General features: G+C 55.3%; 1 protein-coding gene across 2 annotated transcripts in view; it reads left to right on the top strand.

Annotated features, from left to right (window-relative positions):
* Positions 1 to 24,542, top strand: part of PDE2A (phosphodiesterase 2A) — a 395,134-nt gene that overhangs the window by 288,182 nt on the left and 82,410 nt on the right. For both annotated transcript variants that reach the window (XM_030556586.1, XM_030556595.1), the window contains one exon: positions 371 to 459. In XM_030556586.1, the coding sequence (XP_030412446.1) occupies positions 371 to 459 (89 nt within the window). The remainder of the gene's footprint in view (positions 1 to 370; positions 460 to 24,542) is intronic.

Genomic DNA, 24,542 nt, shown 5'->3' on the forward strand with positions numbered 1-24,542 from the left:
ACCAGGCATCTGTCCATCTGCAGCTTCCCTCATCACAGCATGGGAGCGCCCGGCCCCGCTGGTAGAAACTGCCCTCGCCGCACCCCGGGAGGGCTGATCTCCATTGTACAGACGAGGCACAGAAGGGGACAAACTGATGTGTCCAAAGGCCACATAGAGAACCAGTGTCTGGGCCAGGAGTTGAACCCCAATCTCCTGGGTCCCCATCCACTAGGCTCCTTCCTTCCCAGAGTCGGGGGATATTCTCGCTCAGAGAGAAGAGAGGCGATGCCCATGTGGATGCAGAGCTGAGGGCCCCATCCCACAGTTGCCTGTTCAAGCCCTGAGACGTGTGCCCCGGTGACTGACTGCAGTGTTTTCTTCCCCCTAGGAGCACGTGTACGTCTACCTGCTGGACGGAGAAGCCAGGCTGACCTGCGACGACCCTCCCCACGAGCTGCCTCCCGAGGGAAAGATCAGGTAAGCCCCAGCTGTGGTTGTGCGCAGCAGCCCTGTCTATGTCCGACAGCTTTGCAAAATAATCCCCTTTCTCAGGCTCAGCTGCATTACGCCCCTCAGGAATTAGCTACCGATGAGACCAGGTCGAAGCCTGTTCCCCCCATTTTGGGAGACTTGAATGTGGGTCTCCTATATGCCAGGCTGGCCGCCTACCCACCCGGCAATAGAGCCACATTAACCCCCTCCCGCAGCTAGAGCGGGTCAGAATATGCTGTGTCAGCAAAGCGACCAATGTCCGTGAAATATTCCTGAGAATGTTTTAGCTGCGGGGGGAGGGCGGAGGGCCTCATGCCCCAAGCATCCATCTCCAGAGGTTGGTTTTGCAAACACGTTCGAAAGGGTTCAGTTTTGTTTCAACACGGAATGGGGGGGAACCCCCTCAAACCTCCCATATGGCCGTGAAATGGGATTGTCGCCCTCCAGCCAGCTCTGCTGCCACCATCAGTGGTCCGTTTCGAAGCCTTAATGTAACAGGCTAATGCCAGCGATCACTAGAGGTAAGCTTGAGACGTGGTCTCCGTTCCGACCCCCTTCATTAAAATGACTCAGCATTTTCCTAAGGCTAAAAACATCCCAGGCTCGGTCCAAACCCCGAAGGTGAACTTGGGGAAAATGTTTGAGCCAAGTCATTTCTGCTGCTTTTTGTGGGGGAAAATTGAGGGACAAAGCACTTGTTTTTGTCTTATTCAGTTGAACGTTCTGGGCTTCTTTTGAGGCACCGGAATTCGGACACTCTCTTAAAAACGTCAGCAATTCTTATTAGGCCGATATAGTCGGGTCTGATTATTTTAGGAGGACTTTAAAAAAATGGGTTTGTGGTGTTGGGATTTTCTGATTAAACTAAGAGGCTTGTGTGTAACTTTAACAACGACTGAAGGTAGGAACTCCAAACCTGCAGGCTTTGGTAGCCCTTGCTGGAGCCGGAAGGAAAACCTCTAGTGTGAAGAAAATGCGGTCAGGACTGGGAAAGTTCTGACCCTGCGAAGGCAGCGTTGTTATGCAGAGCTGTGCGCTTTGCAGTGGTTTCTAACGGCGAGGGGAATTAACCGATGGAGCAACTTATCTAGGGCCATGATGGATTTGTCGTCACTTGACATCTTTAAATCAAGACCAGGGCTGCCCCGAGGAGGCGGGGGGGCGGGGGCAAGTGGGGCAATTTGCCCCAGGCCCTGCAGGGACCCCCACGAGAATATAGTATTCTATAACATTGCAACTTTTTTTTTATGGAAGGCGCCCCTGAAATTGCTTTGCCCCAGACCCCCTGAATCCTCTGGGTGGCCCTGGTCAGGACCAGACACCTTTCTGAAAGCGATGCTCTAGCTCAAACAGAAGTTATGGGCTTGATGCAAAGGTTACTGGTGAGGTTCTCTGCTCTGTGCTATGCAAGAGATCAGACAACTGGCCGTCGGGGTCCTGGCTGTATCTATGAATCTAATGGGACAGGGATCTGTCTCTGTCTTTATGTAACGAGGCTTGTCCCATTGGGAAGTCCGTTGCTGCGGTGGCACCAGAGTAGAGAAATGGGAGTGTGACAGGGATTTCTAAAGCTCTTTGGAAAATGCACTTTTAAAAAATGTGCTTGCTGTGTGTGCACTGATCACCACCCTCTATTGAGTGGAATCAGCACTGCTCAGCAGCGTGTCATAGGCCCGATACTGTTGCCAGCTACTGAAGGTTCTCCTGTGGCTGAGGGCTGGGTTTCTTTCTGAGCAGGAGGATCTGGATTCTAGCCCTGCTGCCGTTTTGTAGCTCCAATAAGAAATGATGTGAAGGGTAGCAATAAACATGTAATCCCTGGTGGCCCTGGGTTTATTACAAGATATTCTCACTTCCTAGAGTTGTTTGGTTCTCTGGGGTACTAGAATAAATCAGTGTCATTTCTTCTCGACTCTCATCTGCTGCAGAACTACTGCAGCCTGGGCTGGAGTTCGTTAGGGGAAGCAGCCGGCTTGTTGAGTAGACCATTAGCCAGAGATCAATGGAGTTGGTACAAAGCTCCGTTCAGTCATTTGAATTCCTCTCTCTCAGCCTGCTGCCGAATGTCTGCAGCATGAAATCACTTGCTAGCCGGTCAAATGGAGCAGTGGTGGGGGAGGAGGGGCAGACTTACAAACACAGCACTTTGCCTTCCCAGGAATTGTTTGTTTGATTGATTTTTCCATCTGTAAGGGAATTTACAGCTAACGGCAGGGAAGGCTGAGGCAGCTCTAGAGGGACAGTGAGCGAGTACTGTAGAAACTTCCTGCCCGGCTCTGCCAGTGCATCTCAGTCCTAGGCTTCAGTTCCACCCACTGCTATTCCAGTCCTGGCCATCACGTGGGCCCGATTAACAGCTGTTTGCTAATCCACTGCCTCGCGCAAGATTCCTGTTCTGTGGGTCCTTTTTAATGTTTTCAGCTGCTGGCAGCCCTTGGTAATTCTGTGGCTCCCAGCACCGGGGTATCTGAACAGCACTCAAACTCTATGAAGTCAGTTAGTGGCCCTGTTCTCTGCATTTTAACAGATGGGGAAATTGAGGCACAGAGATGGGAAGTGACTTACCCAAAGGTCACATGGGGAGTCAGGGGCAGAGCTGGGAATAGAACCCAGTAAGTGGGGAAGAGTTGTCCTTATGTATACAAATGTCACTGCACCCATCACTGAAATGCAACCGCCTCTGGGATGTAGTGTGGCAACTGACTCACCTGGAAGGGAAAGATCGCCGTCTGTAGGGCAGAAGTGGTTTTTCCATTCATTCATTAGCCCTGCTAAAGATCTCTGCATCACAGACATTTTTGAAAAACATTCTAGTGCCTGAGTGCACCAGTGACGGGCATCCTAAAACCACCCTGGACAGATGGAGGGATAGGAGTCTCGTTCTGCACAGGACAGAAAGGAGGCGGCGCCCTTCATTTTTTATTTATTTATGTGTAAGGACAATAGCATAAAAACAGGATTATTGTTGCTTAGGAATCTTAAGCCTCTGCTTTTGTGACATTGTTGTCTCCATGGTAATGAATTGTGATGTCAAAACAGAGGATTGTGACCTCACTGGGTGAAGAGGGAACTGAAAAGCCCAAGGAATCCTGCAGTGGAAAAGCAGGCTGGGGAGGGACGCAGTTAATTCTGTTCTGAGAGCAGCAGGGCTATCTCTGAACAGACAGCCTGCTTTTCTCATGTGCAGCCAGAATTAGTCAGGCAGCATGTTGGGGAAGCCTGCCACTGCTCTGCTCTGTGAGACCTTCAGACCCCAGAGCTGACAACCCTGCACCTTTCACTGGCACTAAAACGTACATCTTCCTGCCCCAAAAGCACAAGTTCCTTCCTCATGCACTAGAGGAGAATCTCCATCAGCTGTCTGCAGTAGAAGATCTATGACACACAGCCGGGCAGTTCCCATTCTATCCAGCAGAGGGCAATGGTGACATAGATACACTAGCCCATTCATTACAATACTTGTATAAACCCAACTTTGGTGATGTGAGTTCTTCCCCCCGCCCTTGCTTCTTGGCTCCCTGACCCCACTGCTAACTATGTTGGCTCTTTACTGCTCTGGGGAAGGAGAGGATCTGTTAGGCAATAAGCTGAGAGGGAAGGAGACAGAAATTAAATTGTTCCATTCAGTGCTCCTCCTCTATTTAATTTCTTAGCTGACGTATAGCTCAGGCTGGCACCTGCTCCATGAAACACTGTCACCATATTAATAAAGCCAGAGGGTTTTATAGCTCTCAGAGTTGCTCGGTTTTAAGCTTGGTTTTCTGGTGCATTCCGGCATGGCTCTAGGGGGGCAGAGATAAATACATTACGATTGTAAGGTGCTCAGCTGCTAAAGGAATGCGGGCTGTATAAATTCAGCATAAGAGAATGGGAACTGGAGATAAGTACCTCAGGGATGGCAGTTTAAAGATAAGACAGAAACTATTGCAAACTCTAACCACTGCTGCAGAATGTTGGCATTTCCAAAGTAGGAAGTCTTGTTGCTATGCGACACACAGGTAGCTGTGGAACTCCCTGCAGCGGGAAATTACTGAGGTAAAATGTTAGAATAGCAGCAGATAAGAAAAGAGTTGGAAAGGGTTTCAGTTCTTAGGCTTGAGCTACATGCCGATTTTGTACTGGTCTAACTACGTCAGTCAGGGTGGTGGGTTTTTTACAGATACCCTTAAACTGGTACAATGCCTTGTGCGGATGCAGTTACATGATACACCCTGAGCTCTCATCCCTCTGCCTGTACCAGGGCTCTCCATGCTGGTATAATGGGGAGCAAGGGAAGGCATCGTGTTTTGTGCACACGTGGTCGGGAGTTCTGTTTGCTGAGACGTCTACTAGGTGCAGCTCCCTGCCTCTGGCTCGGATCCTTGCGTGCCCCACGGATTGCTGAGCACGGCCCTGGCCACCTCATTCATTCAGGTTGCCCTTCCCCAGCTGGGACCCTCCATAGCCCCGCACGCTGCAAGCCCCCTCTCGCTGCGAACCCCTCACCGTGGGGAGGCGCTGGTTCTGTTCCAAACAGGGACTGGCCCAGCAGCCGGTGGGTGTCAGCCTGGCCCTGCTTGACAAACAGGGCCACCGCAGACATTCCTGAGCTGCGGGAAGAAACGAACACGCAGAGGGACGAAACTGGCAGGGGCTGACGTGGAGGCGGCTCTCCCAAATGCCAATCTGAGAGACTTTTTGTGCCATACCAACAGCCCCGGAGACTTCTGTGAAACAGGTGCGGCAGGAGCTGCAGCAGGGCAGGCGATCCCTGTTGTAGGGCTCCGGCCCAGCCCTGGCATGAGGGGAGGAGACGGTACCCAGGCCCCAGTCTGCTTCGGAGCATAAACTCAGCCCCAGCCATGGGCAGATCAAATGGCCCATTTAGGGCACAGACGCGGGATCAGCATTTTGCTCCTTGCTGTGGGGGGGTGCTGGAGCTGGGACACCTCGGACGGAGATAGACCATCAGCCTATCTTGCTCCTTGGTCCATGCGCATGGGTGCACTTCTGGGCTGGGAATGCCTGGGACAGACGTCCACGGTGAGCGCTGGATAACGAAAGGGGGGAACCTCTGTCTGGTTTGCCCCCGCTGGGGCTGCTAGGGTGGCGTCCACCTTTTCAAATGCACAGCCTGTGCTGCGGCTGTACTTCTGAGCCCCACCCCGCTGGGTTATGGGGGAGCTGCACCCACAGCCCAGCACACTGCCCAGTCGTATCTCATTGTTTCCTGGGGCTCCCCCAGTCTGTCTGGGTCCGTCTGCTGTCGCTCAGTTTCCATTCAGCTGTTCGGGGCAGGGACCGTCCGTTCGTTAGGTGTTTGTACAGCACCCACTGCAATGGGCCCCTGATCCAGGATCTGGGCTCCTGGGTGCTACTCCAATGCAAATAGTGATCAGGAATCTTGATGCGCTCAGAGCCTGGCTTTCCTGGTATGCTGAGCACCCACAATTCCAGCTGAAGCCAACCGCAGCTTTGAAAATCAGGCCTCCATCCTCATCCTAACAATCCTGAGCTCTTCCCTAGTGCTCTTCATCCGCTGCTCTCAGAGCGCTTTACAAAGGAGGTGAGTGGCATCACCTCCATTTCACACTTGGGGAAACTGAGGCATGGAGTGTTCAAACAGCAAGGTACTGATAGAGCCAGGATCTTGGTCTTCCAGAAACTAACAGACTCTCCCAGCTGGCCTGGCTTGTCCCACATTCCTGGGCAGGGCAGGGAATTCTGCCTCAGTTGTTTTAAAGTCCTGGTCTGGAATATGGAAGGGGTCATTCCAGGGTGTTCACTTCCATCCCCAGCTCTCAATGGTACCAGCTATTGTGGGACAGCAAATAAAGCATGAGGCAGGGAGTCAAGAGACTCTGTCGCGATCACTGCCTCACTCTGGGACCTTGGACAAGTTCCTCTGCTGATCCATGCCTCAATTTCCCTATCTGTAAAATGGAGGTGGAGACACTGCCCTGCCTTCATAACGTGCTGCGGGATCTAGGCATGGGAAGCGCTGGATGTAATTATTAGTCTCCTACGTGGGCTGATTTTCCTATGTATTTTAAAAAAATGGATTGCTGAACTGATTAAATTGAAGTTCCGAAACAGCGACCTGGCTGCTGATCCTTGTGGCTAATGGCCCGTCTGCTGCGTCATCGGGAGCCAGTGACCTGAATGTTCCTGCTCTGGGAGCGCCACGAGCAACCAGCCCTTGTTTAATTAAACTTTTTAAAGACATCCTTGTAAAAATACTGCTGTGGCCTGGAGAAACAGATCCTGGGTGTGTTTGGAAGTGAAATAGTCTGACGGGTTTCAAGATAAATTATTCAGGTCCGGGTTGGGGTGGAAAGCTCCACACATGCAGAGTCTTCTTCAGTCAGGGGTGGCAGAGAAATAGATCCATTCCTGGCAAGGATAGATTCACACAGGCCGAAGCTGTTCACTCCCAATGCCTTGCTCCTCACAATCAATGGCTGCAGCAATGTAAGGTTCACAAAGCTGCATGATCAGCACCATGGAGCCCCACCACCCCTGTTATCACCAGGAATTGAACCCAGGATTTCTGGAGTTTGAGCCTTTGCAGGCAGCAAGAGGACTAAACCCCCTGTGGGGAGCAGTCGCAGACTCATCCTCTGCAGATCAGGTGCAAACAGGGACTCCGGGAGGCACACACCGACTGCTGTGTTACAGCAGCATGGGCTGGTGCCATCCCCACAAAACTAGAATGAGATTGATAGGTTGGAAGGAGCTGAGAAAAGAGCCACAAACTGCATGGGAGGGCTGGTTTCTGGGATATTATGAGCTACCACGTAAATGTAGGACGGATTCCTTGGCTGGAGAGAGATCCTGGCCTCGTTTGCTCTGAAGTCCTGGCGTGGAATAGGAAGGAGTCGCTCTGGGTCAGTGGTTTTCAACTTCTTTTCATTTGTGGACCCCTGAAAAATGTCCCTTTGAAAATCTTTGCCCTAGTCTGCGGATCCCCAGGGGTTGTAAATCACTGCTGTAGGTTGTTAGCTGCCATCATTGGTTTTGTGTGTCATTGGGCAGGGCAGTAGAGCAGATAAGGCACCAGATGGAGGGTCAGCTGACCCCGGTTCTGCCACTGCCCTGCTGTTTGGCCTTGGGCGAGTCCTTCACCTCTCAGTGTGCGTAGCTCAGGGGATGAGTCTGCAGATATTTGACCCAGCGCAGGGAAAGTAATGATTTAGCATGCCAGCCAGCATATGGGATGAAATGGGGAGATAACATCAGGGCTGATTACCAGGAACAGCTTCCTGGCTGTGAGCTGGCGTTGGCCATGGAAGGTTCTCCCCATAGGAAACATGGGAGCCCATCTCTTGGACAATTTACCAGCACCCTGGGCAAATCCAAACTATATGAGTGAGATCAAAACCCTGGTGACAATTGATCTTTTTAGCAACTTGCCTGGAGGCAGGAGCACAGGTTGCACAGTTGCAGCGGGGAAGCGTTCCGAGGAGGCACCAGGAAGTCAGTCTGTGTTCACATGGCTGGAGTGCTGGCTGCAGCTGCTCTGTAAATAGTTCTCTTAATAAAGATCCACTTTGTCTTCTCTTCTGATTGCCCAGCACCTGGTACATGAAACAATCATCACAACCCCCACACCGACAGATGGGGAAACTGAGGCACAAAGCAATAAAGTGACTTGCCTAAGGTTCCACAAAGAGGCTGTGGCAGCACTGGGCATGAAATCCAGGGCCTCCAACTGCCAATCCAGTATCTTAGCCGCAAACTAACCCCATCCCCCATACAGCTTCCCTCAACCTGCCTTGACTTGGAGGGAGCAGCTGGAGTTCAGCACCCACGTTCACTTCAGGCCTTGTGCTCACTAAAGTCACTGGAGAGGAAAATACGCTTAGGCTGGAAATCTGAGCTCAGGTGGAGCAGCTGCTGCGCACAGATTTTCCACATCCGGTGTTTTCCCGATGGGGTAAGTGGCTCTGTGACTTGCCCGAGGGCCCCAGAGTGAGTGGGCTAGTCAGTCGGGGTCAGCCTGGTTCTCAGCCTTTCTCTGTGACCACTAGACCTGCTGGCCTCCTGGTAGCTTCCCCCTTATAAACAGTGTACGCTCCCTGCGCCATCTGCTCTCTGCCACAGGCGGCTGCGTCTCCTGCCACAATCTCCATCTGTCCCTACCAGGTTAGGGGTGACATTGACCCCTATGGCCTATGCACCATTATCGGCTCCAGTTTGACACCCAGGGGTGACTCATCACCCACACAAAGTACAAAACAAATCAACGCCGGCTTGATAAAATATCCAGAAAAGTGAATTACAGTGAGTGTTCCCCGGTATATCGGAGGAAGTGAAGGAATTGTGGGCTAGTGCTTAAAGCAAAGGACTGAGTATTGTATTCCCAGCTCTGTCGCTGAATCACTTTGTGGCCTGAGGCAAGTTACTTTGCCACTCTGTGCCTCAGTTTACCCTTCTGTAACATGGGGGGCACACCTCTGTACTTCAGAAGGGCGATGGCAAAATTAATCTTTGTAACCTGCTTTGCTGTTCCTGCTCGCGTGGTGCCTCAGAAATAGCGGATTTCAGCCGAGCCCCTCCGGATTTACACCAGTGTCCCTGAGGTCAGAATTGGGCCCAGTGTGTATCCGTGCCAGTGCACGTTAGCCTAGATCCTGCATTTCTGTGACCCAGCAGCACCGCAGGCTTCAGACGGGTTACTCCAGATTTACGCCAGCATCACTGAGATAAGGGCCCACCCCTGTCAATGGATGTAACTGTTCGCTGTCGGGTCAGGGGACGGACTGATCTCCAACCTGTTCACTCCCTCTGCGTCCCACCAAGGGCCCGTGTGGCTTTCCAAAGCGCTAGCACCTCAGCGATTTCCCACAGATTAGGTCTCGCTCTCTCTGCCTGGGGGAAGTTTACTGCCTTTAGCAGCAGCTTGTGGCTGCAGGGCCAGAGGGTAACACCCACCCAACGCCTCTGGACAAACAGAGCAGGTGTGGGGCTGAATCCTATAGACAGGAGGCTAAATTAACCCTTTCCTAGCGGATGCTTCTAGGGCCAGATCCTGCTTTCTGCTGCCCTAGTGCAGATTAGGAGGCAACTATGTGGAAGTGAACAGTGACATGTGGGTACAGCCACTGTAAATCCATCCCTCTCCGGTACCTGTCTGGCCATAGCATCGGATCAGCTCAGTCTGTATGTACAACACCCCTCCCCCATGAAACCGGGCTGTTAGCCCCATTGCAGAGATGGGAAACTGAGGCACAGAGAAGCTAAGTGACTTGCCTGCAGTCACGCAGGAAGCCTGTGGCAGAGCAAGGGAACGGAAACAGGGTCTCCTGCTTCCTAAGCTTTTGCTGTAACCACTGGACCACGCTCCCAAGCCCCTGGGCTGTTTTTGTCATGAGAGAAGATGACTGCAGGCCAAAGGCAGGCCTGGTGTAAACTAGTGCAGCTCCATTGACTTGTTGCGTCCTCTTGCCCTGGGGTGAATCTGGCTGCTCAGTGCTTATTCGGGAGGCGTCAGGGCTCTCGGAAAGGGGAATCGGCTGAGTGCCCGTTTTATTCCATGTCTTGCCAGGTCAGTCGGTGCCGGGTTCCTTTATAGCCCTGTTGAAAGTGGGGGGCTGTAAGCCAAAGGAGGCACCATCACTGCTGATCAGATCAGGGCACTCAGCGAGGCTGCGCTCTGCTTGTCTCCGGCCTGCTCTTGATAATTCAGTTAGGGTGGGGATTAACCAGGCATGCTGCTCAGGCTGGATAGCCGCTGATGGTGTGTGGAGGGGCGGCTGGCTCATTGCATTGCCCTGAAACCTCCGCTCCACTGGGCATGTGGGCAGGGGTCTGATCCAGATTTTGGCCCCACCTGCGCAGGAGTGTGATGGCCTGGAACGGCCAGGAGCCTGTGTACTGTGTGCTTTGTATGGCAGGACACCCAGCAGCCCCAAGCGAGATCGGAGCCCCGTTGTGCTAGGTGCTGCACGTGCACACAATGAGAGAGTTCACAGCCTCACTGGACAAGACGGACAAAGGAACCCTTCTCAGCCCTGTACTGCAGGTGGGGGAGATGAGTCCCGGCGAGCGGCTGGTCATTCAGACCCGTTGCTGCTACCCCACGCGATCCACCATGCAGCCAAACTCAGCCCGTGTTCCTCTTCCCTTGTCATGGATCCATCCCTAATCGTCGTGTTCGTTCTGCTCTGAATTACCTCTGAGCTGTTGACATCCTACTGGCCATAAGGTGCATCCAGAGCTGGCCATGCTATTCCAGATGCGGCCTTACTGGGACCATCATGCGCACAGCCCCTGCTCTCTGACATGGGACCGGGCACCGCTCCTTGTTTGACTTGCTCGGGGCTGCAGGAGATTGCCGGGGGTGGGGGGTGTGCCCCGGTTTCATCGCCACGGCTGTGGTAAAAGCCGGTAGGCAAACAGTTGTAAAAGGGAGGGTGCTGTAAACGGTACATAGACACACACTCCAGGTGTATCTCTTGTGTACACGGAGCCATAAAATGCTCTTCAGCACAAGAAGGACCCTGCTGCGCAAACAGCCATAAAGGGGATAAGTGGCCATGCACCAGACGGCAGGTCTCCAGTAAACCTCCCACTCTCGTGCATGTCTCACAGCTGACCCCTTCCAGCTGGACCCTGGACGAAACAGGAAGCAGAGGCCTCCATCGGGAAGATGGGCTCAAGGCCCGTGCCCCTGCTTCACCCACCGTAAGGAATACCCCCCATTACACCCACCCCGAGTGGTGGTCCCTCCCCTACACCCAGCACAGAGCACCCTGCAGAAGGGCTGAACAAAGCTGCAGTGAGGACCTCTTGGTTGGCCCATGAGCTGCAAGCAGGCCAGGGCAAGGACTTCACAGCCCGTATGCAGCAGCAAAGGAACCTTCTCTCTGGCCGAGAGGGCACAGAATCAATGTGAGCAAACAGCAAGTCGCGCCTGCTGGCTGAGTGACAGCAGATGAGAGCAGGGGGGCAGAGACAGGCTGGGTGGGCGTGAACCCGCTGCCTTGTCTCCGCTACATTGTGGTTGCCAGTATAGCTTGTCTCCTCGTGGAACCGTGGCTCGTAGTGGAAGACGGGTGCTTTTGCAGTTAAGATTAGACCAGTTTCCAAATGACATAAGTTACACTGGCAAAAGCTACATAGGCTCTCTTCTGCCTTTTTTTTTTTTTTGCTGGTATACCTGCGTCTACACTAGGGCACAGCTCTGCTGCTAGGGGAGAAGTGTTTCACGCTCCCATGCCAGCAAAACGTGTAAGTGTAGACAGGGCTGAGTCTCTGAGGTGGCGATGGGCCCAGCAAGGCAGGCAGGCTGCTTACCCAGGGACCCACCAGTGTTCTTACCCAGAGGCATTGAAACGGACCCACTGGTGTTCTTACCCAGAGACATTCAATAGTCTAAACACTAGACACTTTCTTATAATTCCTATACCTATGTCATCACTATCACCCCACAAATGAGCCAGACAGATTCCAGCTCTGTTTGTGTCCAGCTGAGACATGGGAATCTTGGCATGAGCTGGCACCCAATCTGCCAGCATCACAGGTGTATTAACAGGGGTGTCGTATGCAAGACACGGGAGCTCATTGTCCCGCTTTACTTGGCTCTGGTAAGGCCTCAGCTGGAGAACTTTCTTCAGTTTGGGAAAGACACGGACGAACTGCAGAGTCCAGAGAAGAGCAACAAAAATGATCAAAGGTTAGAAAACCTGAGCTGGAAGGGAAGCTTAAAAAACTGGGTGTGGTTAGTCTTGTGAAAAGAAGATCGAGGGGCAACCTGATATCAGTCTTCAGATATGTTAAGGGCTGTGCTAAGTGGACAGTGATTGATTGTTCTCTATGTCCACTGAAAGTAGGACAAGAAGCAATGGGCTTAATCTGCAGGAAGGGAGATTTGGGTCAGATATTAGAAAAATCTCTCTAACTCACAGGATAGTGAAGCTCTGGAACAGGCTTCCGAGGGAGGTTGTGGGATTCCTGTCACCGGAGGTTTGTAAGACCAGGCTGGACAAACCCCTGTCAGGGTTGCTCTGGGTTTACTTGGCCGTGCCTCAGCGTAGGGGGCTGCACTTGACGTCTCTTCCCCCACTTCACTGATCCTCTGTGTCTGCGCCCCACCTAGCACAATGGGGCCCCGAGCTCAGTATCCCCATGGAAACAATTCCCATGGAAACTGGGGTCCCCTCTCTTCATTTCCTTTTCCCCATGCAGGGATCAGAAGCAGATTCGAACAAAGAAAAACCCAAAGCTCAGATAATGACAAAGTCCAAATTAAAAAAAGAGATTTAATTTGTTCTCTCGACTGGAGGGGAGTGGGGACAAAGCGACGCCACGTCGGAAGGCCCATGGAGGTGTCTGCGGGAGCGACTGTGCCTTATTAATATTCACATGAGCTGCACCTGTGGGCCGAGAGAATGTGTCCGTAGACTGGAGCGTGTCGCTATGCGGGTATAAAAGGAAAGACAAAGGAAATAGTGATGGTTTGGGTAAATATCAGAGACCGTTTCTATTGATCCGCATGATTCATTTGCCAGTTGGCTCCGTCTGGGCCTCTTTCATCTCGTTTATATTCTCAATGAGCCGCCGTTAATTGCATAAACAAACCAGATCAGACGGAACCAGAGACAAATTGAAACTTGACATGAAAAGGAATGAATCCCACCCGCGTGTCTTAGCGGTTTGTGTCTCTCCCATCCTGCCCTCCCTCAAGCGCCCTCGGGGCTCTTCCAAATGAAAAACAAAGCCGCAGCACCAGGCGTCTGCAGAGGCAGCCTGGCTTTAATCTTCCTTTGCAAATCCCAGTGTCTGGCGCTGCTGGCTGGACGGAGCAGGGGAAGGGGAGTTTACTGGGCAGTTGTGGCTACAGACTTGAGGCAGGGTGTCCTGTGCACCTCGCAACCCCTGGGCCTCAGTGCTGCAGATGAGCTCTAACCCGGCCCTTGGCTCTTTACAGGTGGGTTTAGTGCCAGTTTGAGAGCTCAGGCTGCTGAAGGCAGGGCCGGCTCCAGCTTTTTTGCCACCCCAAGCGGTGAAGTTGGGGGGAGGGGGGGAGATAAAGCCGCGATCCATGGCAGTTCAGCAGCAGCTCTACCGCGCCGCTTCATTCTTTGGCAGCAATTCGGCGGCGGGTCCTTCGCTCCGAAAGGGACCAAGGGACCTGCCGCCAAATTGCTGAAGACCAAACGTGCCTCCCCTTTCCACTGGCCGCCCCAAGCACCTGCTTCCTTTGCTGGTGTCTGGAGCCGGCCCTGGCTGAAGGACAGACCTGGGATGGGACGTGCAGCAGCAGAGCAGGCTAACCCTGCTGGCCCGCTGCCTGGGCCCAGGAGCGCCATGCTTCTTGATGGCCGGTTCAGAGCGGGGCCACTCCGCTGAGATTTCCATGAATGGGAACATTTGCAATGTGGATGTGACAGTCTGGCACCCTGGGCGTGATTGAGGGTAACAGGGGGCACTGTGCTGCTAGTCAGAAGAGCTGGAAAACCAAGATCAGGAGCAGGGCCGTGTGGGAAGGGGGGGCGGGTCTTTTCTGCAGAACATTTGGGTGAGAGGGAGGAAGTTAGTTTTCGTCAGACTTTTCTGGGTTTACAGTTCATCGTTTTTTATCAGAAAATCAAAACTTTTTGTCTCATCAACCGACCCCAAAGAAAGTTTCAGCCAAAAGGTCTCAAGCAGGCCTGGCCCTGGCACTCCCAGTCATTAAATAGCCACTGGCTCCCCTCCTGAGAGTCCAGGGCCTGAGACCAGAGCACTGGCCGAAACCCTGGCCACTCAACCTCCCCAAACTTTCCTCGGGGCTGCATGGCGGGTGTATTGTGCAGCAGCCCAGCTGCATCTCCGCATGGCACTGCTGGGCTATGGGGGAGCAGCTGGGAGTTAGGGGGGACACACTGTATGAGAGAGCTTTGGACGGCACTGGGAGATGGACCCATGGCTCCTATCAAAGACTCCGAGATTGGATGGCTGGCCCAGGGGAATTGAGGGGAAAGGCACCCTGTGGGTGCAGCATTCTGCAGGTAGGGACAGCTGCCTCGCTTCATTGAGTGTATCCAGGTCTTTCCCATTCCCAAACGCTGTTTGACGGGGCCAGTTGCCCGCCAGGGAGGTTCGGCACACAGAGAAGCAGGCTTGTCGGGGGATGGGGTGTTCGCAAAGAATCTGGTGTTTGGGAGGCAGTGGCACATTCGGAGATTAATACCTTACGTGGAGAGAGCAACTTTTAGCCCAGAAGATCGTGAAACTTCAGAATTGCATCACCCAGCACCACAAGGCAGCCGCCGCTGGGGCAAAACGTGGCGGCTGTTTCCACAGCAGGTTCGCATGGGCAGGGAAGGAAAACACCCAACCAAAGGAATGCAATTAATGACAGGCAGGCCGGCCCTGCTGCAGAGCTTTTACAGTCTAAATAGACAAGACAGAAGGTGTGGGGGGAAACTGAGGCATGGAGAGGAAAGAGACTTGGCCAAGGTCACCTGGTGGGTCAGTGGCAGATGCAGGAATAGCACCCAGGTGTCCTGAGGCCCAATTGAGGGCTCTGGTCCCCATGACCCACAGCTTCTTTGAGTCCTTTAAGGTGGGGCATGTCTCTCTCTGTGTTCGTGCAGCGCCGAGCGCAACGGGCCCCGATTTTGTCAGCGCTATTGTACTTCATGTAACGCTAGGAGGACTGGCTTGAGAGCCTGGACACTGGAGCTCTCTGCCCACGGAGCTGGTGGGCTCACCTCTAGCATGGGGGCAGCTCAGTCTGCATGGCCCACTCAGTCCGTGGCTGCAGGGCCCAGCAAATGCCTATTGGGAGGCTGTATTTTTTGCTGTCCACCAGGGACCCCTTCAATCAATTTCAGCCCAGCTACTGACTAGCCACCTGACAGTAGCAACCCTAGGGAGCCAGGCCAGGCTGGCCCCCGGCCGCTAGATGGGACGGGCTCTTGAATCCTGTCACCAGTCCCCTGGGCAGCCAGCGCCTCTAGGAACAGGGCCGCCCAGAGGATTCAGGGGGCCTGGGGCAAAGCGGGGGAGCTGCGGCGCTTGTACTCACCCGGCAGCGGTCTGGGTCTTCTGTGGCATTTCGGTGGAGGGGGGCCCTTCGGTTGCTCCACGTCTTCGGCTGCACTGAAGGGCCCCCCACCGCCGAAATGCCACCAAAGAACCCGACCACTGCCAGGTCAGGGCTCACAGGGCCCCTGTGGGGCCTGGGGCAAATTGCTCCACTTCCCCCCCCGGCCTCCCAGGCCGCCCTGTCTAAGAAGGGGTCGGATCGTCCCTCTGGGCTACTCACCAGGAGAGGGGTAACAGCCACAGGTGATCAGTGCAGACCTTGTTAAAGCCCCTGTCCTGCATGCTTTCCAGCAATGGCCACAGCTGGTCTGGGCGCAGCCTGGAGCTGCATACGGCCTTGACTCCCCACAGCCGACCCGCTGCTCAAATGCTCCATCCCGGCTTTTCCACACAGGGTTTTTTTGCCAGCTCCAGGCAGACACCCCGCCCGGCCCGCTGCAGCCAATGAACCTGCTGCCCTTGGCTTGCCTAGCAGCCTGTCACCATGCAGTGACCATCTTCTGCTGATCTGGGAGATAAAGGCCCTAGGGGTGGCATGGGGACAGATCCAGGCTGGAGAGAGGAGAGGGAGGGCAGAAACGCCCTTCCCTGATAAAAACCACGGCAAAGCAGCCGGAGAGACATGGCTCCCCTCGATCTCAGGACAGCTGTGTGTGCCATGAACGACACTCAGCTCTGCCACACCCAGGGGAGCCCCCTGTAGGTGGGGCCGCTCTCGGCACCCCTGACAGCCCGTTGGAGTCAGGGCTCGCAGGCGTCTGCTGCTCGCTGGGCATAAATTGTCCCTGCCATCTCATTCAGTTTCTGCCCCAAACACGGGGGAAGAGGGGATCAGAGGACAGAGATCAGAGAGTGGAGGTTGTGTGGGGATCTGAACCAGGGACCCCAGTAGCCACAGGTGGTATTAGCTGCGTGAGCCAAGCGAGAGTCTGCAGAGGGAACAAAGCATGGTAATAGCCACGTCTGCACATCTCCGGGCACTGGAGGGGGGGCCTGTCCCGCCCCTGGACGCAAGCAGACGGCCTCCCAGGGCGGCCTTTCCCCTCCTAAGCAGACAGGGATGTGCCCCCGGAACATTCCCACAGGCCTCCCCTCCCTGCTCACAACCCAGGGCTGGAAAGGTGGCTGTGCGTGAAGCCGCTAGGGGGGCCGGAAGGGGCTGGCGACGGCAGATCACTACAGGAAGACGTCCAGCGAGGAGCGATACTGAGGCCATGGCTACACTTACAGTTTTGCAGTGCTGGGAGTTATAGCTGTGTTCGTATAGCTGTGTAGGGCCAGCGCTGCAGTGTGGCCACACTGACAGCTACCAGCGCTGCAGTGTGGCCACATTTGCAGCACTTGCAGTGCTGTTGGGAGTGGTGCATTGTGGGCAGCTATCCCACAGAGCACCTCGTCCCATTTTGGTGCTGTGGCTTGTGGGAAGGGGAAGGAAGTGTGCGGGTCTTTCCGCTTCCTGTTCCAATGCCCCGTGGTGCTTTGCTACACATTCCGAGCAGTTTGGCGGCATTGTGAGTCTGCAGCGCGATTTCTGAGATTTCTGTTACAAATGGAGCCTGAGCTGCTGAGGACCTTGTTGATGAATGTGGCCAGCACATCACGCATGGCAGTGGAGCTATTCCTTCAGCTGCAAAGTGACAGTGAGGAGTTAGATGATGATATTGAAACGCCTGACGCTCAAGACACTCAATTACTTGTGGCAGTAACAGACGTGCTCAGCACCATGGAACGGCGCCTTTGGGCTCGGGAAACCAGCACTCAGTGGTGGGATCACATCGTCCTGCAAGCATGGGATGACGAGCAGTGGCTGCAGAACTTTCGGATGAGAAAAGCCACTTTCATGGGACTGTGTGCTGAGCTCGCCCCTACCCTGCGGCGCAGGGACACGAGATTGAGAGCTGCCCTGCCAGTGGAGAAGCGGGTGGCTATTGCAATCTGGAAGCTGGCAACTCCAGACAGCTACCGATCGGTGGCGAACCAGTTTGGAGTGGGAAAGTCCACCATTGGAATGGTGGTAATGCAAGTTTGCACAGCCATTAATCGCACCCTGCTAAGAAGAACTGTGACTCTGGGGAACGTGCAGGACATTGTGGATGGCTTTGCACAAATGGGTTTCCCTAACTGTGGAGGGGCAATAGATGGGACGCATATTCCTATTCTGTCACCACCCCACCTGGCATCAGAGTACGTTAATCGCAAGGGGTATTTCTCCGTGGTTCTGCAAGCGCTTGTGGATCACCGTGGGCGTTTCACTGACATTTACTCAGGATGGCCTGGAAAGGTGCATGATGCACGCATCTTTCGGAACAGTGCCCTGTTCAGGAAGCTGAGGGCCGGGACTTTTTTCCCAGACCGCAAGATCACAGTAGGGGACGTCGAAATGCCCGCTGTGATCCTTGGAGACCCCGCTTACCCCTTAATGCCTTGGCTCATGAAACCGTATACAGGGAAGCTTGATAGGAGCAAGGAACGGTTCAACTACAGGCTGAGCCGGTGCAGAATGACTGTGGAGTGTGCTTTTGGCCATTTGAAAGCCCGCTGGAGGTGTCTTTATGGGAAGCTAGATTTGGGGGAAAGCAGCATCTCCTCTGTTATAGCCGCGTGCTGTACCCTCCATAATATTTGTGAAGGGAAGGGTGAAAGATTCAGTGAGGAATGGACCTCCGAGGTTCGATGCCTAGAGGATGAATTTGCACAGCCAGAGAGCAGGGCTACTAGAGAGGCCCAGGAAAGGGCTTCAAGGATTAGGGATGCCTTAAGGGAGCAATTTGATGCTGAGAGCCAACAGTAATGTTTGGTGCCTTTGCTGTGCTCCTTTCTACCTTGGGGTACAATATTTACCACTTCCTGCAATAATAAAACGTATTGTAAAAGCCATAAAATCCTTTATTCAAAGTACATAAAAGGCCAGGGGGGTTAGGGTGGTGGACTGTACATTCAGAGGTTTGAATATGTCCTGTTTGGATTACTGTTCAATGTCTGCTGCACTTCAGGATTACTATGCTGCAGGGTAATGGGGGTGGAGTGCACAGGGTAAGAATTGTAGTTATCAGGGCTGGTAGGTGATCGTACAGGTGTTGGGGGCAGCTGGGGGTAATAAGAAACTGGCTGCTGGAGAAAGGTGTTTTGTGCAAATACTGGGGAACAAGAAAGAGAGCTTTGGGAGGGGTGTGGGTTACCACGGTACAGATCTGCCTGCATGGCTACGAGAGACTCGAAAGAGTCAGTCTGGCGAGCCAGGAGGCTTATCAGGTGCTTTGAGGTTTTTTTGGTAGCCAATTCCTTTCTCCTGCTTTGTGTTTGCCTCCACTCATACATTTTCTCTCTCCATTCCTGCGTCTTCCTACTTTCTCTGTTGTAGTGATTCATAACTGCTTTGATCAACTCCTCTTTTGATTTTCGTGGATTTTTTCTCAAGTTCTGCAAGCGACGTGAGGCCGGTGATCCGGCTGCATTAGTCAAGGTCACTAAAAAAAACATAGATAGAAACATGTAATACACAGAGGCTACATTGTTTATTATCACACAGTGGAGGAGTTTGTAGACTTTTTGTAGCATCATTCCCACATACCTAACATAACACAGAGAGGCCAGGGAAGCGAAGGCATGGCGAGCAATGGGGTGAGTGTTTCTGCCCCGACTTCACCTGGGAGGGGGAGCTGACTGATGGCTCACTGGGGTTTATCTGCACTGGGTACAGGAGGTAGCTGGTGCCCTGCACAGGGGACAATAGGGAACATGAAGCTGGCGAGCTGCTGGCGGGGGGGGGCGGTCCGCGGAACTGCCGGCCTGCTGGTGGGGGGGGGAACACACCGCGGTGCTGGCTGCCTGCTGGAAGGGGGTGGGGAGACCGGAACGCACCACGGGGCTGGCTGCCTGCTGGGAAGGGGGTGGGGAGACTGGAACGCACCGCGGGGCTGGCTACGTGCTGGAAGGGGATGGGGAGACCGGAACGCACCGCGGGGCTGGCTGCCTGTTGGAAGGGGGGCGGGGGCAGACTGGAACGCACCGCGGGGCTGGCTGCCTGTTGGAAGGGGGGCGGGGGCAGACCGGAACGCACCACGGGGCTGGCTGCCTGTTGGAAGGGGGGCGGGGGCAGACTGGAACGCACCACGGGGCTGGCTGCCTGTTGGAAGGGGATGGGGAGACTGGAACGCACCGCGGGGCTGGCTGCCTGCTGGGAAGGGGGTGGGGAGACTGGAACGCACCGCGGGGCTGGCTGCCTGTTGGAAGGGAGTGGGGAGACCAGAACGCACCGCAGGGCTGGCTGCCTGCTGGGAAGGGGGTGGGGAGACCGGAACGCACCGCGGGGCTGGCTGCCTGTTGGAAGGGAGTGGGGAGACCGGAACGCACCGCGGGGCTGGCTGCCTGTTGGAAGGGAGTGGGGAGACCAGAACGCACCGCGGGGTTGGCTGCCTGTTGGAAGGGGGGCGGGGGCAGACTGGAACGCACCGCGGGGTTGGCTGCCTGTTGGAAGGGGGTGGGGAGACTGGAACGCATCGCGGGGCTGGCTACATGCTGGAAGGGTGGGGTGGAGCCTGGAGCGCACCGCGGGGCTGGCTACCTGCTGGAAGGGGGTGGGGAGACCGGAGCGCACCGCGGGGCTGGCTGCCTGTTGGAAGGGGGGCGGGGGCAGACCGGAACGCACCGCGGGGCTGGCTGCCTGCTGGAAGGGGGTGGGGAGACCGGAGCGCACCGCGGGGCTGGCTGCCTGTTGGAAGGGGGGCGGGGGCAGACCGGAACGCACCGCGGGGCTGGCTGCCTGCTGGAAGGGGGTGGGGAGACCGGAGCGCACCGCGGGGCTGGTTACGTGCTGGAAGGGGGTGGGGAGACCGGAGCGCACCGCGGGGCTGGCTGCCTGTTGGAAGGGGGGCGGGGGCAGACCGGAACGCACCGCGGGGCTGGCTGCCTGCTGGAAGGGGGTGGGGAGACCGGAGCGCACCGCGGGGCTGGTTACGTGCTGGAAGGGGGTGGGGAGACCGGAACGCACCGCGGGGCTGGCTGCCTGTTGGAAGGGGGTGGGGAGACCGGAGCGCACCGCAGGGCTGGTTACGTGCTGGAAGGGGGTGGGGAGACCGGAACGCACCGCAGGGCTGGTTACGTGCTGGAAGGGGGTGGGGAGACCGGAGCGCACCGCGGGGCTGGCTACCTGCTGGAAGGGTGGGGGGGAGCCTGGAGCACACCGCAGGGCTGGCTACCTGCTGGCGGGGGGGGACCGCGAACCTGGCGCCCTGCACTCAAGTATCCCTAAATTCTCAACAGGGTTTCCTACTGCCAGATATGTCACTGCTGCGTGTTACCTGGGAAGAGAGGGAGGGTCTTCTACAGCAATGTGGATTCCGCCCTGGCCCCTATGCAGCTTGCCTGGGTGCAGCCATGGTACCCCCACCCCTCGCTGCACAGTGGATCGGACGAGTTAGCCTGACCGGGACAAGGACCACGGTGGCTCTCCCTATAAACTTGCGAAAGCACATTGCCCATGCTCTGGCTGCAACTTCTGAAGAGATTACCGAGGCAGATTACAGAGACGTGATAGAGCAAATCAATGGGCTATTCCACGTTTAGACATGCATGCAGGCAGCCATAACCCCAACCGTCCTCTCCCAAAACATAAAAATCTGCTTACCCCGAGCACGATCCTCTGCTTCTTCCTCACCAGCAACTTCCAGCTGCTGCGACTGGCTAGCCTCCTCCTAGCTTGAGAAGAGCTCCTGGCTGCATGCCTCCTGGGACTCTGGGGTGTCTCCCTCCACCCCAGTAGCCTGACTCTCGGCTTCCTCTACACCCTCCCCCACTTCTCCCTGCTCTGAACTCTCCATTGTGCTCCTCCGATTGGCAGTGGGGTCACACCCAAGTATGGCATCCAGCTCCTTGTAAAAACGGCAGGTCGTGGGGGCAGCTCCTGAGCGGCGATTTCCCTCACGGGCTTTGCAGTAAGCACTGCGCAGCTCCTTAATTTTTACCCTGCACTGCAACGCGTCCCGTTCATGGCCCCTTCTCAGCAAGGACTGTGATATCTGCCCATAGATATCATAATTTCTCCGGCTGGAGCGCAGCTATGCTTGCACAGCTTCCTCACTCCAAACACTGATGAGGTCCTGCAGCTCGGAACTGTTCCATGCTGGGGCTCATCTGGGGCGTGGAGGCATGGTCGCTGATTGATTGATTGATTGATTACACTCCACACCTGGCTGAGCAAACAGGAAGGGGATTTTTAAAATTCCCGGGGCATTTAAAGGTGGGGTCAGCTGAGCCCAGGGCAGTGGAGTGTGCAGGATTACCAGAGAGGCTTAAAAGGTATGCTGGGATACCTCCTTATACCCTGGAGGTCAATAAAAGCGCTGGTGGGTGTCCATACTTGCTGACCAGCGCTGGAATCGCTACACCAGGGAGTTGCAGCACTGGCCGTGCTTTGCAAGTGTGGCCACATCCTAAGTTGCAGCGCTGTAACCCCCTCACCAGCGCTGCAACTCCCTAGTGTAGCCATGGCCTTATTAGATGCCATCTGGCTCGGGTGCCAGCCATCAGGCCATGCGCGAGCGTCTGGGCCATGGGAAGGGGAGGGCAGGCAGACTGACAGGGCATGATCGGGGAGCTGTCCCAAGCGCTTGTTGAGCAGCCTGGCAACAAGATACACCCCGACGCCTCTGCCAATCCACAGCCCGCCTGTCCACACCTCCTCATGGTCCCACGCACGCATCCACCCAAGCACAGGTGCACTCTCCTGGCCGGACGCACCCAGGCGTCCATGCGTGCTCGCAATCTCCCAGCCACACGTGCTGCAGGACGTGTGTGTGTGAGAGAGATGGGGCCAGCTCATAGTTTTATAATGTGAAGGAATGAAATCAAAGCGTCGCTGGGTCAAGACAGAATAAAAATCTCCCTTTGGCTGCACCAGCTGGGAGTTCTCTTAGCTCAATGGGGAGGCAACTGGGCTGTCAGAGAAGAGAGGCCCAGGTTCTACCCCCAGCTTTCTGTGTAGGGTTATGCTGGTCTCCAGCCCAGGGGCCTGGTGCAGAGCTCTCTCAGCCAACAGAAGCTGCATGCACCCAGCAGCTGGCAAAATTTAGCTCAGTCATTTTAAAAAACAAACAAACCCTCATTTAAATTATTATTTTGATTTTGAAAACTCAGATTGGACCTTACAGAGCTCTGGCCCCGCCTTTGAATTTCCAGCCCCCCCCCCGACTCTGCCCGCTTATTCTGATCATTTCAATGCACTTGCACAAACAGTTGGGGCCAATCTGGGGGATCCGTCTGGCCCATTGGATGGCTGCACACTTCTCACACACGAGGATTCGGGATCCAGGCGCTGCCTGGTGCTACAACTGCTCGGGGGGTTGATTGGCTGTGCCGAAAGCTGGAGCTGGCAATCAGGGCGCGATAAACAGCAGCTTGCCAAGCTGACAGGAGGCGGATTATTGTGACAATTGCGTTTGTATTTCAGCAGTCCCTAGAGCCTGCAGCGGAGAGCAGGGGGCTGGCTGTGGTACTGGCACAGTGGGTCGGTGCATTGTGAACCCAGGTCTGTGGGACCCGGGGTTTCCAAGCCATCCTCGAGCGTCCACACTGCCTTGTAAACCTGGGCTTGCGATGGCTGGAGCCGGGTCTCACGGCCGTGCTAACGTGTCTGCACTGCGCTGCACAGACCTTCTGACTCAGGTCTCCAGCTGGAGCTGTGTCCACGCTGCAAAATGCCAGGGCTTGGACCCCAGTGCCAGCGGGTCAGAGCCACAGAAAAGGCAGCCGGCGTGGTGGGGTTTTTTTAACCGGGGCAAAAACAATGTCTTTTTCTCAGGGACGGTTGAGCTGTTTTGGCTGAAATTTCCCAGCCAGGTTCCGCCTGAGGCAGACCCTTGGCGTGGAACGTTTCAGCCCGAACGGTTTAAGTGTGGCAAAGTCAGAAGCAACCGAAAACAGAGTCTTTAACAGCAAGCAGCAAGTGACCTTCATACCCACCAGGTGGGTGGAGTAACTGTGCTGATTTCAGTGGGGTTACTCTGGAGTCACCCCCCTGTCATGGAGATTGCACATGCAATCGCATCCACACGCCAATGGTGCCACCTCCTGGCAGCCCCATGCTCCCATCCTCACCCAACCCACCAGCGGTGCACACATTGCTCCTATTCGCAGCAGCTTGGGCAGGAGGCTCAGTCGCTCCGTGTCCCAGGGATGTACCCAGAGGCCGTGGTGCAAAGGCCTGTCCAAGGCCCAGACTTGGGTGTCATGATGGCTGGGGTTGGGGGAAGGGGGAGTTAGTCCTGCAGCCATGGCCTGGTGCCGGTCACTTATTCCTGGGCAGGAAGAGCTGGAGCTTGGGGCTGGACTGCAGGGAAGGAGAAAGGGCTCAAAGCCGGGTTCCTGCTAGCTCCAGACTGCACTGGTGCAAAGCCAGGTGGGTGGAGAGGGGCCTAATAACCCCTTCCCTGCTGTGCCTCCCCTCCACCATGCACAGCCATGGGCCCGGCCAGAGCCACATTCCACCTGGCGTGGAGCTCAGACCAGGTTCTGAGGAGGCCAAGCCCATCCCAACGGAGCTGGGGTTGCTGCTCCTTGGATCCCGGGGGCCCCACCCAGCTGCCAGGGAACGACACAGCAACCAGACGTTGGAGCTCAGAGGAGCTTTAATTTGCTGGCGCTGCTGACATTTGCAAATGCCTGCGTCTGCTGCAGCGTGTGGTGTGTGCAAACGACTCGGAGACAGCCCGGAGGGAGTAGAGTTGTCAGGGTTGGGATGGATCCTGCCCGTACAGCGACCCCAGCCCAGGGAGTGGGAGCCTAGCCCTCATGGGGCATGAGGAAGGGGGCTGCTACGGACTACGGACCGAGTGGCTAGGCAGCAGTTCTGCGGAAAAGGACCTAGGGGTTACAGTGGACAAAAAGCTGGATAGGAGTCAGCAGTGTGCCCTGGTTGCCAAGAAGGCTAACGGCATTTTGGGCTGTATACGTAGGGACATTGCCAGCAGATCGAGGGACGTGATCAGTCCCCTCTATTCAACATTGGTGAGGCCTCATCTGGAGTACTGTGTCCAGTTTTGGGCCCCACACTAGAA

This window comes from Gopherus evgoodei, chromosome 1 (assembly GCF_007399415.2).
Source record: "Gopherus evgoodei ecotype Sinaloan lineage chromosome 1, rGopEvg1_v1.p, whole genome shotgun sequence".
Taxonomy (NCBI): domain Eukaryota; kingdom Metazoa; phylum Chordata; order Testudines; family Testudinidae; genus Gopherus; species Gopherus evgoodei.